Raw genomic sequence first — 14,609 nt, 5'->3', positions numbered from 1 at the left:
ACCTCTAGAGCATCTTTATAGTCACCCAGTTACGTTGCGACGTTTGATACACACAAAGCATTCCTCCAGTGTCAGTGAGTTATATGATCTCATGGTCATAGGAACAAATACTTGACACGCAGAAAACAGTAGCAACAAAATGACACGATCAACATGCTACGTCTTATTAGTTTGGGTCTAGTCCACCACATGATTCTCCTAATGATGTGATTCCGTTATCAAGTGACAACACTTGCCTATGGTCAGGAAACCTTGACCATCTTTGATCAACGAGCTAGTCAACTAGAGGCTTACTAGGGATAGTGTTTTGTCTATGTATCCACACATGCACTGTGTTTCCAATCAATACAGTTATAGCATGGATAATAAAAGATTATCATGAACAAAGAAATATAATAATAACTAATTTATTATTGCCTCTAGGGCATATTTCCAACACCTAGATGGGAGGCGCACCAGCCCACTCTTGGCTGGTTCCCTTTCACCTTTTGGCCCATGGTAGCCTTTGGGGCTGGTGGCCCCTCTCGATGGACCCCGACACCCTTCCGGTGGTCCCGGTATGTTACCGGTGACGCCCAAAACATTTCCGGTGTCCAAAACCTCTCATCCTATATGTCAATCTTTACTCCCGGACCTTTCTGAAGCTCCTCGTGACGTCTGAGATCTCATCCGAGACTCCGAACAACCTTCGGTAACCATGTACCCTATTTCCCTATAACCCTAGCGTCGTCGAACCTTAAGTGTGTAGACCCTACGGGTTTGGGAGACATGCAGACATGACCGAGACATCTCTCCAGCCAATAACCAACAACGGGGTCTGGATATCCATGTTGGTTCCCACATGTTCCACGATGATCTCATCGAATGAACCACGTTGTCAAGGATTCAATCAATCCTGTATGGAGTTCCCTTTGTCTACCGGTATGATACTTGCCCGAGATTCGGTCGTCGGTATTCCTATACCTTGTTCAATCTCGTTACCGGAAAGTCTCTTTACTTGTTCCGTAACACATCATCCCGTGACCAACTCCTTAGTCACACTGAGCTCAATATGATGATGGATTACCGAGTGGGCCTAGAGATACCTCTCCGTCACACGGAATGACAAATCCCGGTCTCGATTCGTACAACCCAACAGACACTTTCGGAGATACCTGTAGTGCACCTTTATAATCACCCAGTTACGTTGTGACGTTTGATACACCTAAAGCACTCCTACGGTATCCGGGAGTTGCACAATCTCACGGTCTAAGGAAATGATACTTGACATAAAAAAGCTTTAGCATACAAACAACATGATCTAGTGCTATGCTTAGGATTGGGTCTTGTCCATCACATCATTCCCCAATGATGTGATCCCGTTATCAATGACATCCAATGTCCATGATCAAGAAACCATGATCATCTATTGATCAACGAGCTAGACAACTAGAGGCTCACTAGGGACACATTGTGATCTATATATTCACACATGTATTACGATTTCTGGTTAATACAATTATAGTATGAATAGTAGAAAATTGTCATGAACTGAAAATATAACAATAACGACTTTATTATTGCCTCTAGGGCATATTTCCAACATATTCAGCTTCACAGCTATTGTCCAATAGTATCGAAACAAAACGACGTCTGTTTTCCCTAACCTAGCCGCCGCCACGTGAAGGCGACTAGGGAGGTGATCCTCTACCTCCGATCTACACCGACCAGGACTGGTTCCCTCTCCCTCCAACTGTTGCTCCAACGACAGAAGGGAGGGGGGCCCGTTCATCCGCTCTGTAGTTAGGGTTTGATTTTGTAGGTCGTGGTGCGCCGTTGGGGTGGTGGGAACGATGCTCGGACGAATAAATTTACCTCAACTCCACTCCCACACCAGCGATGACATTCATGACGGCGTCTCGGAGTTGATGGCATCGTGTATTTGCCAATCCGTCAGATATGTGAAGATAGGGTTCATGGATGATGTCGGTGAGGGGGCGACGGCGGCCACTTCAGGTGTGTCTCTCATTTTGCTTTGTCCGTGTTGCTACAACATTCTCTCCGACACCATGATGGAGCAGGGGGGTTTATCGCCTCAGAGTACGTGCAGATGATTGTCCGCGCATGTGACAACTTGAAGATGGTGCATCCTGTGTTGGGTTGGTGGTTGGAGGCTGACAGTTCTGATTTTCTCCTTTGATGTCTTAGTCGTGCGGGGGCGTCAATTCTGGAGTTTGATGGCATGTCCGGGGGCACATTGCCCCGGTCTGATTCGTTCGAGGCAATGGTTTTCCTTGAGGCAAACTACTTTGAACGTCCATAAAGCTCCAGATCAGCGATGAAGCGCGTCGAGCTGAGGTGAAGAGGTGATGTGTCCCCTTTTCCCTTGATGAAGAGGGACATGCTCAATATTTTTTGTAGGATTATATTATCTTTTTAGTCATGTAATGTCGGTGTTTACTTGCCTTGTAACTGAATCTTTATTTTATTATTGTGATACCTCTACCTAATAATAAAGCAAACAGTGCTTCTGGTCGTCCGTCGTGGCATTTTTGCAAAAAGCCCCTGATGCTTGGGTATTCAACCCGCAGTCCTCATCATAATTCAACCCGAACAGGTATGGACGAGAGAGAAAAAATTAGCCCACCCACGCGCACAAGCACGACTCTACCTCCCCGACCCCATCTCGACCTCCAGCACGCCGACCGCTGCCGCCGCACGCTGTCCCGCCTCACCACGACACTGTCCGCCGCCGCACACCGTCCCGCCTCATCGCGACACCGTCCGCCGTCGTCGCCGCGCCGCACTGCCTCACCGCGCACCACTTGCTGCCGCCCCGCATGCGCCATCCCGCCTCATCGCGTCGCCTACCACCGCCACGCCTCACCGCGCGCCGCCTGCCGCCGCCCTGCCTCACTGTGTGCCGCCCTTACTCACTGCACCTCACCGTGTGGAGTTTGCCGCCCGCCGCCACCTACCTGGCTGGTGTGACTACCCCTACCTCAAGTGCCCCCACACCCGCGACCTTCTACATACGGCGACCCGCGGTCTTCCACTTCCAGCGACACTCGAAGCCGCAGCCGTTGGCGGCTCCCCGGCCCCTGCTACCATCATGCTGCCGGGAATCCTCCACACTGCTTCCACCTCGACATGCGTGGACGCTGAAGGCTGGACGCGCGGTGGTGTTGTGGCTGGAGTTTCGGGCGCTCAAATGGGACGGCTAGCCATTGTGTGTGGTGGCGTCGGTCAGTCGGCTGCTGCACGCCGTGGCAGATCGCGGCGAGCCTCAGCACCCACCTTTCGTTTTGAGTTGGGGAGTTCCTTGATTTATTTTCAGCATCAGCTTCAGTACTTACCTCATGTTCTTCCTCCACTGTGTTCATCAATAGAATCTGAACTCGAGCTTCCAGCCACAACTTTTAGTATTCTAGCGTACTCATCAACTATTGAGTTACCACTAGGGTCAATTTCCTGATCAAATCTTGAAAGAAGCGAGGATTGTCAAGTAATAAGATAAGTGTGCTTACAAAAAATTGATGGAAAGTAGATAACATGCTCATGAACTAAGTAGGCATGCCTACATATTATACATAGAGGCTTTTGACTTCATTGATTCCTCAAGCCTTGCGGCTGTGATATATCTATGCTAGGTTGCTACACTTCAGCCACCTTCATTTGATGAGGTACAGTCATATTCGGCTTGTTTATTACTTTATGGTTGCTTATCTTCTCATTACAGTGATGGATAATTTGATGAAAAATTATCTTCTCTTTGATGGCCAAGGTTCTAGAGTTCATTGCTATGAAAGAAGGCGTAGATTTGCCTCATGGAATTTTCAGTAGAATGGCAGCGGGAACGAGTAAAAATTTACGACATGCACTAGCAAAAGAAGTTGTTCCACACCATCATTTCATTCTCCTTTGTTCTTTAAATGTTCGCAAGTTCCAAGTGTTATGATATTATACTAATGATGAGATTGATTTGGCCGCAATCACCGCATGATTTTCATGCATTACAAAATCATAGGAGATTGCGGTAGATCATGCCGACTTAGGCTACAATTTCACTGCATATTTGGTTGTCGCTAAATCCTTTCTCTCGCAGTTTTAATCAGTAATCATGAGTACCAAAATAAATTTCTTTTTTTGCTATTCAGTACATGTGAGATTCGTTTTTGGACTTCACAACAAGAGTAAAATTTATTGATTTGACTTCTATGCAGGTTCTATCTTGTTCGGGGGGAAATCAAAAAATTGATTGAGCATGATGTGCCACCTTATTTCATTTTCATGTAAGCTCTATTGTACCTAATGCTAACATGTTCTATGTAATCTCAAGAGCCCAGCCAAGACCATGATTACATGGTTTATCTAATCTTTCAAGTATGGCAGCGAACACGAGCATCCATTCGGGATTATTCAAGTTTTGGTACACTTATGAACCCTTCCCAGAGGCCTCATCCCTAGGTTGCTGGAGGATCAAGATGGTGGCATAAGGGTTTCCATGACCATGCTCGCCACGTTTGAGCTCCTCAAGCATGCCCCCAAGCTCGTAAGCTTCTCATATCTTCACTCCCTTTCTTTAGTTGTTGCAATTTCACCTTCAGTTTATAATGCCAGAAGAACACTAACCCTGTCTAGCATCAAGTCATTATTGTTATGGACACAACGAAGTATAGGTATTTTCATAGGTAGTATCTCAGCATTATTGTCTTATGACACTGGCCAAGCATAGACTGACATAACGACATCTTTTAGCAATTTCCCATATTACTTCAAGTAGTGTGTTGCAACATTGTATTTTGTTTTATAGGAACCGAGTCACACGCAAAAGGGCCAGATTTTCTGGCACATAGTCCATGATTTGTAAGTAACCACGTGTAAATCTTAATTTAGTTGCTATTGGAAAAGACTCTTGCTTTCAAACCTTCCATGTCGAGAAACTAGAAATAGTACGAATGTGCTTTTCCCAACATTGTATTTTTTTATAGGAACCGAGTCACACACAAAAGGGCCAGATTTTCTAGCACATAGTCCATGATTTGTAAGTAACCACATGTAAATCTTAATTTAGTTGCTATTGGAAAAGACAGTTGATTTCGAACCTTCCATGCCGAGAAACTAGAAATAGTATGGATGTGCTTTTCCCTGACTCCCACATGAGACTGTTGCTCTAATGTTTATTCCAGGTTGAGAATGGCAAGAAGATGCTTATTCTCCATGGTCTCCATGGTACGAAGACTAGCGCAGTTTTGAACTCCATGTTGTCAGATCTTTTCACCTGAAGCGTGATCATTTTGTGAAGTACACCAAGAATAACGACAACATTATATCATTTGAGAGTGGGGGTTAAAATTCCCTGGATTTCTTCTTCCTTAAATCTTACTACAGACTTTTATTCACATTTACCATTCTGTAGTAGCTGACAACGAGGAATTGTTATCTGCTTGAGAAAATAGAGATTAAATCGGTGGCACTCTCAAAAGTAAAAGGACTTTTTGAGCTAGATAGCGACTTTGTGAGCACCAATATAGAACTTATAAACCTTTTCCATGTTTGTTATATCGATCTTTTAAAAAAAATTCTTCAACTATTACTTTTATGTGTTTGCAGTAGGACTATATGGTTCTCACTCAAAGTAGAGGCCAACAAACTCCTTTTGGAAGGACTTACGACCACCACATATATGATCTTATTGAAGTAGGAGTCAAAAACTACAAATCATCTATTCCTAGAATGGAGCTGGCTGAAGTTGAGCTTTCAATGGAGCGGGTAGTTCAGCGGCGCTGGCATCAAGTTGAAAGTTTACACAAAGTTTATAGGAGGGTTAGTAAAGAAAATCTGTTCACAAGGAAATGCACCAGCAAAATTTTGTGTCAAAGTGCAAGTCAAACGCTCTTAAGATATTTTTTCCGTTATTTATGTCTTTAATTTCAATTCTTATTATTTTTAGCTGGCACTGATATAGGAACGGAAACCGTCTGGCCTTTTTGCCCTCTCATCGGCCATTGCATTTTTAAGTCATATCAGTCTATCTAAAAGAATTCCACACCTTATGTTTTGTATATTTGAAAATGTCTAAAGGCGTGTTGTTTCATATAACTGTGTGCTATGGTGCCCATGTCTTTCCCGATAGCCTTAGTATGGTAATAGTTCTCTCATTTATATCCTTCATCTTAAATTGAAAAGTATGAATCATTGCATTGTGCCAAAATTTATCATACTTGTTTGATTTATAGGCAATAGTTCTTCAAGAAAAAAAAACGTTTTGTATAACAAGCTAAATCAGAATCTTTTCTATTGCAGTTGGGATCATGTCACATGAGTAGCGAGCTGCCATTATTTTCAAATCCGATTGGTAAATTATTTTTCAGGTTTCCGAATACACGCTTATTTGTTTTGTATCCCTTGTAACACATGGCATTTCTTGCTTTCACAAAATATCGAACCACTAGGACTAAACTTTGTATGTCCTGTTGCAACACACGGGTCCTTGTGCTAGTGTATTAAAAACTACTGTCATCGTATCAAAGATCGTGCAAACACAGAAAAGGACAAAAAATCAAGTTTTATTTGTGAGAAATGGGTCTTTTTTATACTCGGAGAAATAGATTTTTATAGGGTGACCGACAGGTCTACCATACACGGCCCTTACCGCCTTACCTTTTTTTTTTCTTTCAGAATTCCTTACCGCCTTACCACGGGTACGACGGTGACAGTTGCATCATTCTAGGCCTAGGAGACCAAATATTCACGGCCACGACGTCCACTGGGCCGCAAGTTTCGGCCCGCTCTCCTGTGATTATATACAGAGACCGCGATCGCGCACTCTGTCCCTGTCCTCCTCCGTCCGAGCAAGCGAAATCTGAAAAGCCCTAGCCAGCGCCCCCTCCACCCCGATCTGCCGCCGCCGCCATGGCCGCCGCAGCCGTCGCCGCCGCGCCGTCGGCCCGCAAGGGCGAGACCTACACCGACACCAAGCGCCGCGACGACGTCCGCGGCGCCAACATCGCGGCCGCGCGCGCGGTCGCCGACGCCGTGCGCACCTCCCTCGGGCCCCGCGGCATGGACAAGATGATCTCCTCCGGGGACCAGGAGGTCATCATCACCAACGACGGCGCCACCATCCTCTCGCGCATGTCCCTCCTCCAGCCCGCCGCCCGCATGCTCGCCGAGCTCTCCCGCTCCCAGGACGCGGCGGCCGGCGACGGCACCACCACCGTCGTCGTCCTCGCAGGGGCCCTGCTCCGCCGCGCGCAGTCGCTCCTAGCGGCTGGCGCCCACCCCACCGCTGCCGCCGACTCCCTCCACCGCCTCGCTGCCCGCGCCGTCCAGGTCCTCGAGGGCATGGCCATCCCCATCGAGCTCACCGACCGGGACTCCCTCGTCAAATCTGCCTCCACCGCGCTCAACTCCAAGGTCGTCTCCCAGTACTCCAGCCTCCTCGCCCCGCTCGCTGTCGACGCCGCCCTCTCCGTGGTCGATCCCGCCCACCCGGAGCTTCTTGATCTCCGCGACATCCGCATCATAAAGAAGCTCGGCGGCACCGTGGATGACACCGAGCTCGTCCGCGGCCTCATCTTTGACAAGAAGGCTAGCCATGCTGCCGGAGGGCCATCTAGGATCGAGAATGCCAAGATCGCTGTCATCCAGTTTCAGATCTCGCCGCCCAAGACTGATATTGAGCAGAGCGTCATCGTGTCAGACTATGCGCAGATGGACCGCATCCTCCGCGAGGAGCGCAATTACATCCTAGGGATGGTTAAGAAGATCAAGGCGTCTGGATGCAACGTCCTCCTCATCCAGAAGAGCATCTTGCGTGATGCGGTGACTGAGTTGTCGCTGCATTATCTCGCAAAGGCTAAGATTCTGGTGGTCAAGGATGTGGAGAGGGACGAGATTGAGTTCATCACCAAGACTCTCAACTGCCTGCCAATTGCCAACATTGAGCATTTCCGTGAGGATAAACTTGGGTATGCTGATGTTGTCGAGGAAGTGTCTGCTGGAGATGGCAAGATTGTCAAGATCACTGGCATCAGGGACATGGGGAGGACTGCAACTGTGCTTGTCCGTGGGTCCAACCAGTTGGTTATTGATGAAGCTGATCGCAGTCTCCATGATGCCCTTTGTGTCATCAGGTAATGTGACTTCCACTGAAACAATCGTCTGTGTGTATGGTAACTTGGGTGAAGTCTTATTGGTAAATTTTGTGAAGCAACTTAAATACGCACACCATTACATTTGTTCTGCTATAATATGTTTATTTACATGATGAAAGCAACAATGTTTTAATTAGTTACACAAAAACTATAGGATCCCTGTGTTATTGTAGGTTGGTAGCCTCATGCTTCAAGTAAATGGCATTTTCCTGTCACGTTGCTTGCACATACACTGTCATGTTCTATTTCTGCCATTATGAACATGGTCTGCTGTTATGTTACTTCCACATACACCGTTGTAACAACTTCTGGAAAAAATAGCTATGTTCCCTTTTGACCACTATATATGATGTGGTATACATAAGGAGCATAGGTTCACTATGTGATTATGTGTTACACCGAGCCAAGTTTGATTGAGCTCAGTTTACATTCTTATGCTATTTGAGTGACTCGGTGATCCTGTGATCACTAGGCTGGCACATGGTGCTTTGTGTGGGCTATATACTTTCTCATTTTCTAAGTTGCATGTCATATGTGTTCATGGAACTTTATGATGACCCTTTGTCATCTATACTTTTCAATCCGGAAATTTGGTGCTTTATGTCGATAATAATAGATTTGTCAAATTAAATTCACAAGAGTTAGTGGTGAGGTTCCTTTGTGTGGAAGCTTTGAGGCTTTGAGCAAGGTGGAGACCTTTTAGGATTACCCTACTACTTACCGCCACAAGCAGCACTTCTGTATTTCATTCATGGTCGCCCATTTTTCACTCAATAGAAATAGGGTTTTTGTGCAGTGTTTACTCAACCTCACCCTTCTGCATCGGAGTGCTTGAATCTGATGGCTAAATCACCTCTTATGGGCCAAATGCTGCAGTAGGGCACCACGTAGTGGCTAGGCAGCACCTTTTGTTAGTTATAATCTTGTTACAAGTAGTACTCGTAGTTGTTAGTATCTGTGCATGCATGCCGGCAGGTTATGATGTTTCTAGCTCTAGCAAGATGGCAAGAAGTAGAATGCAAGTTGGCTAGCTAGTTGTACAATCTCGAGTTGCATGTAAATTGAATATCAAAGTCAATTTGGCTAGTCATGCGAAGCAATAGTTAGCTGTTTGAGATTTAGCTGTAAAATGTCAGCTTGGTAAAGTTGGCAGTGGTGCAGGTCTGTTTGTACTCGTAATAAAAAGACCCTATGTCCTCCTTGTAATACAAGCTTATTGTAGTGTATAAGCTTCAGAGTCCAGACCACTAGTTCTGTGCATTTTATGTGAGAAACCAGGATAGTGACGAAGTGTATTCATCATATACTTCAAAAAGGAAATTGAGATAAGAGGACAACAATAGTTTCCTTAAAAGTCAGTAAATGCACGCATCAAATCTTGTGAAATTGTAATATTTTCTGAGCAAAATATTGTTGTCCTCTTATCGCAATTTTCACTCATTTTAAGGAAGTTCATGCTGTGAAGTCTTGATGTGAGAGCCTGACGGCTTTACCTTGCAACTTTTGCTGATTTATAATTAGATGGTTGCTTCTTAATTTTACTGAAGAAACAACTGCTTGAAGTACATGGTTTTCCAGGTCTTTTTTACCCAAATATGGGACCTGGCCTCATGGTCTGTATGGCCTTGTGGGCGTAATAAGTATAATAATGACAATTAAGATAAGTTCTATACAAATGTATAGGCCTTGATCATAAGTAGGCTTGTATCCTCGTGAAATAATTACTTGCTCATGGTGTATTTCAAGCTTGTGCATCATTTTATGGTATTTCTGGTGTTGCATATTACATGAAGCTATGTTTAGCTTAACATTTATTATTTCTTACTTGAGCTACTTTTAACTTAAAATTTATTACCGTGTTCTGATCCTGTCCATGCTTGTTTTTATGAAGGTGCTTGGTGAACAAGAGGTTTCTAATTGCTGGTGGCGGTGCTCCTGAAATAGAAATGTCAATGCAACTGGCTGCTTGGTCAAAGGAGCTCCATGGGATGGAGAGTTACTGCATCAAGGAGTTTGCTGATGCACTTGAGGTCATCCCTTACACATTGGCAGAGAATGCAGGGCTCAACCCAATTGCCATTGTTACCGAGCTAAGGAACCGCCATGCCAAGGGTGAGAAGAACACAGGCATCAACGTGAGGAAAGGCCAGATCACAAACATCCTGGAGGAGAATGTCGTGCAACCGTTGCTTGTGAGCACGAGCGCCATCTCGCTGGCGTGCGAGTGCGTTAGAATGATCTTGAAGATTGATGATATAGTCACTGTAAGGTAAATCCTGTAGGGCGGATGATCCTTTTTAGGGCTGTATTGTTATGCGTGATGGGACGACCACTTTGGCCTGTCTGGTTCTATCTGGCCTGTTGTTACGTAGGTGCACTATAAGTTACAATTTTATTTGTGAACGTGGTTCTTTGATGTGTGTTGTGATTTTGTGGCTTTGGCTTCTGCTGAAGATATCTGTATCTTGTATCAGTAAGAACATTCTCCAGCAACAATAACTAAAACATACTCCTATTATAGATCTGAAGTAGGAGACATACTGTAGATCTGAAGTACTGGAGGAAGTGAAACCATTCAATGATATGTTCACTGAAACTTGAGATTTGTTTCCTTGGTTGGCATCCTGCCATTTTGGGAGTATAACCAGACATGGGAGTAAGAGCATCTTCAGTGCCCTCAGGCCGTCGGTGAACAAGAAAGTCTCAGCCGCGTCACCAACGACAGATGAAACAGGCTCAACATGAAGAAGGCCAGGAACACGGCGGAGCAGGAGGAGTCGTCTCGTGTGGTCATGGCAAACGAGCGGTAGATCTTTCCGCCACAAGGCGCGTGGGGTAGCCAGCATCACGTTGTGTCACCAGCCAGCTTCTTGCCGCCTATGTGGGGGTATGTGCGCTCGCCTGAATACACCGATGGTGACGCGCTTATCGGCTTCAACCCCAACATCACGACAGAGCGCAAACTCATATTGAACCGCATGATGGGACCGGCAGCGACCACAATCCTGCCCACACTAACACCGACGTGCTCGGCGGCTTCAGCCCCAACATCACGACAGAGCGCAACCTCATCTTGAACCTCATGATGGGACCGGCGGCGACCATAATCCCGCCCACGCCAACGTCGAGCACTGCAACTGCTCCCACAACGCCAACACCGAGCACTGCAACGGCGCCAATGCCAACGCCGAGCACTCAACTATGACCACAACGCCTACGCGGAGCTCTCCCACCCCTGCAGGAGAGGAGCTTGCCATTTGAGTTTCATGTTTATGGTTCTTACCCTTTTGATCGCCGGACTTCGGCTATGTTTGATCGCCGACTTGTGGCATGATGATCGCGGACCTATGACATGGTGATCGCCGAACCTGTGTTGATTTTTTGATAGCGGGAAAGAGAACCTTGAATTTTATGTGCGTTTGGGGCCGAAACATGGGGAATGGAATGGCTGCAAACGTCCCCCCCCCCCCCCCCCCCCTAAAGCAAAAAACGCCGACACTAACCCACGCACGTCATCGCCGGATACACTGGGAGACCAAACGGCTGGAGATGCTCTAAGACTTGATAGGTGTTTGGTTTGTGCTTTTGTATCATAACCTGATAATGGTGCACGCGTCACCGCAACTAGCCGATGTCGTCACCGTCCAGTCGTTGCATCCGCTAGGGCCGGTGGCATTAGTATTCATTAACTTAGGTACCCAAACAAAATATGATTTTTGCCCATACCGTTTACGTTGATCCTCAGACAGTGGAAATGCATTTTCTTACTTGATTGACATTGACAGATATGTGTAACCCGTTTATACTGGCAAGAAGATAACGACCTCGCTAATTGTTAGCATACGAAATGTCCATCTAATTGGCAAGCATGAATTGAGCCCCACGCCTTTCCTTTCTCAGCTAAGATCCTATTATAACCGAAAGCTCTGTTCATGAATGTCAAGATACCTACCTTGAAACATCCAAATACATTCACATGCCTTCTTTCCCTAATGATTTGTCATTAGCACTGATAAGGTGCACGATGATTCATGACTTCCACCAGCCAGCAGGTTATACTACATCACGATAAGGTGCACGAGGATTCATGACTTCAGGGCTTCAAACATCCATGCAAGGCTAGTGGGTATGAAGAGTGCAGCACCGAAGAAATGCATGCATTTTTCAGATGATCTGTCGTGCTCCGGTGTCCATAATTTTGCTGCTAAGATCTTCATGTTGATAATAACCTCACAAGCCAAACTGGGTTAGTTGGATGCACTGGCAGACGTAATGTTTCAAGCACATTTATCTTGACTCCCATGCCATGAGAATCTTCTGTTTGCTACTCTCCAAACATACATGCCAACTTAGCTAATCAACCAGAAGCAACCTGAGCTAAGAAGATCCAAAGATCTCCAACCCAACTTGGCGTCTATAAATAATCCTCACGATGGGATACTTTGGTCCCATCGATGATCCCATCAGTTTCTGCACCAAGAAGGAATTCTTCTTCTTGCACAAATGGCCTCCATTGCGCCCCTTTTCTCTCTACTTTCATTGTTCTTGTGTTGTGTTCTTGCCAAGGGAGACATGAAAGTGGCCCCTTTGACGAATCGGGCCGATGATCACAGACGCGGGTTTCTAGAGTCAAATGATGTTTTCAGTGTGCTCGGATACGGGGCTTACGGCGATGGACGCCATGACGACACAAAGGTATGTATGTATAGTGCAAAACCACCTCAAAATTAGTACATAACATAATTCATTTCACTAGAAATGGAAATGGATACTTTTTGTAGGCATTGTTGAAGGCGTGGGCCGCAGCTTGCTCCTCTTTGAATCCTAGCATTGTGCTCATCCCCAGAAACAAGAAATACCTAACCAAGCATTTAACCTTCTCTGGCCCATGCAAATCTACCATCAAGTTAATGGTGAGATAGATGAATGACAAGAACGTATGCATGCGTTATTTTCTTTCCTAATTTTTTTGCAAACAAATATGACAAATTTTACCAAACTCCAGATTGAAGGCACTTTGTTAGCTCCTCCAAAGAGGACATATTGGATAGAGGATACCGTTAGGCACTGGATTTTGTTCAGATCCGTGAGAGGCCTCACCGTCACCGGCGGTGGGACCATTGATGGAAATGGGAAGATTTGGTGGCAGAACTCCTGCAAAGTAAACTCAAAACTCGTAAGTATATGTATCTTCTAAGTTGTGAATTAATGAAAACAACTAGAAAACTGTGATGTTTCACCGTTACTTTAAAGTTTAACTATTGCAGCTTTCATTTATTTATTTTCCTGAAAGTTTTCTAATATGAATTGTTCTTTTTTTCTTTCCTTGACAGCCTTGCAGGCAAGCTCCAACGGTGAGTGCACCACCTTCAAATCATCTAACTACTTCGCATATTCCAATCGAGTAGCCTTGTTTTTCTGATTACATATTGGCTATCTTTCTTTCCACTTTCCAGGCTTTGACGTTCTATTCTTGCACAAATCTGAGAGTGGATAACTTGGAACTTTTGAACAGCCAACAAATCCACATATCGGTGGAGCATTGCAGCGACGTAGTGATGTCAGGCCTGTCAATCACAGCACCCGGCGCTAGCCCCAACACCGACGGCATCCATATCGCCCATAGCAAGGATGTGGAAGTCATGGACTGCGCGATCAAGACCGGGGACGACTGCATGTCGATCGAGGATGGAACCGAGAACCTACATGTCAAGAACATCGTGTGCAGACCAGGGCACGGGATAAGCATCGGGAGCTTAGGCGATCGCAACTCTCAAGCTCGGGTTGCAAACATCACCATCGACGGGGCGCGACTGCGCGGCACGACGAACGGGGCCCGTATCAAGACATGGCAGGGCGGGCGGGGCTATGCAAAGAACATCGTGTTCCAGAACATGATGATGGATGATGTGTGGAACCCGATCATCATCGACCAGAACTACTGCGACTCGGCTACTCCGTGTAACGAACAGGTAAAAGAACATGACGACAACGACGTCGGTTTTATTCATTTGTTTATATGCATATAGATATAATCTAGTGTTTTCTTTTTTGTATAGAAATCGGCTGTGGAGGTGAGCAATGTGTTGTTCAAGAACATTAGGGGGACAAGTGCCTCGAGAGAGGCTATCAAGCTCAGTTGCAGTAGAGCCGTGCCTTGCCATGGGATAGCCTTGCACGACGTCAGGCTCACTCTGAAACGAGGAGGTGGTGATGCAGAGAGCACCTGTGAGAATGCAAAATGGAGGAAATTGGGAACGGTCATGCCACAGCCATGTAATCTCAACGGCTGAAAATACATGACAAGGATTTGAAACGGAATCGCCGACGCCAAGGCCTGCCTAGCTGTATGCGATGAGCAGAAAGCGTTACATGTTTCGATACGTTCGCCGCCAGCCACTCTACTCATAGTTCAAGAGTTGTTCTTTACACTCTACTCATTGTTCAAGAGTTGTTCTTTTTATGTATTTT

At 45.8% G+C, this 14,609-nt stretch overlaps 2 protein-coding genes across 2 annotated transcripts; both read left to right on the top strand.

The window, feature by feature from the left end:
• The first annotated feature begins 6,816 nt into the window (after window positions 1-6,816).
• Window positions 6,817-10,554, top strand: LOC123410971 (T-complex protein 1 subunit delta-like). Its single transcript, XM_045103888.1, has 2 exons — window positions 6,817-8,117; window positions 10,030-10,554. Exons 1-2 carry the CDS (start codon window positions 6,895-6,897, stop codon window positions 10,409-10,411), a joined length of 1,605 nt encoding a protein of 534 aa, XP_044959823.1. The 5' UTR covers window positions 6,817-6,894; the 3' UTR covers window positions 10,412-10,554.
• Window positions 10,555-12,641: 2,087 nt separating this feature from the next.
• LOC123408312 (polygalacturonase-like) lies at window positions 12,642-14,431 on the top strand. The gene is made up of 6 exons (XM_045101442.1): window positions 12,642-12,833; window positions 12,920-13,051; window positions 13,144-13,314; window positions 13,472-13,492; window positions 13,595-14,110; window positions 14,198-14,431. Exons 1-6 carry the CDS (start codon window positions 12,642-12,644, stop codon window positions 14,429-14,431), a joined length of 1,266 nt encoding a protein of 421 aa, XP_044957377.1.
• Window positions 14,432-14,609: the final 178 nt, after the last annotated feature.

The sequence above is a fragment of the Hordeum vulgare genome, chromosome 7H (assembly GCF_904849725.1).
Source record: "Hordeum vulgare subsp. vulgare chromosome 7H, MorexV3_pseudomolecules_assembly, whole genome shotgun sequence".
In the NCBI taxonomy this organism is placed as follows: Eukaryota; Viridiplantae; Streptophyta; class Magnoliopsida; order Poales; family Poaceae; genus Hordeum; species Hordeum vulgare.
The sequence above is the reverse complement of the archived record's forward strand: the minus strand, read 5'-3'. Positions and strand labels throughout refer to the sequence as shown.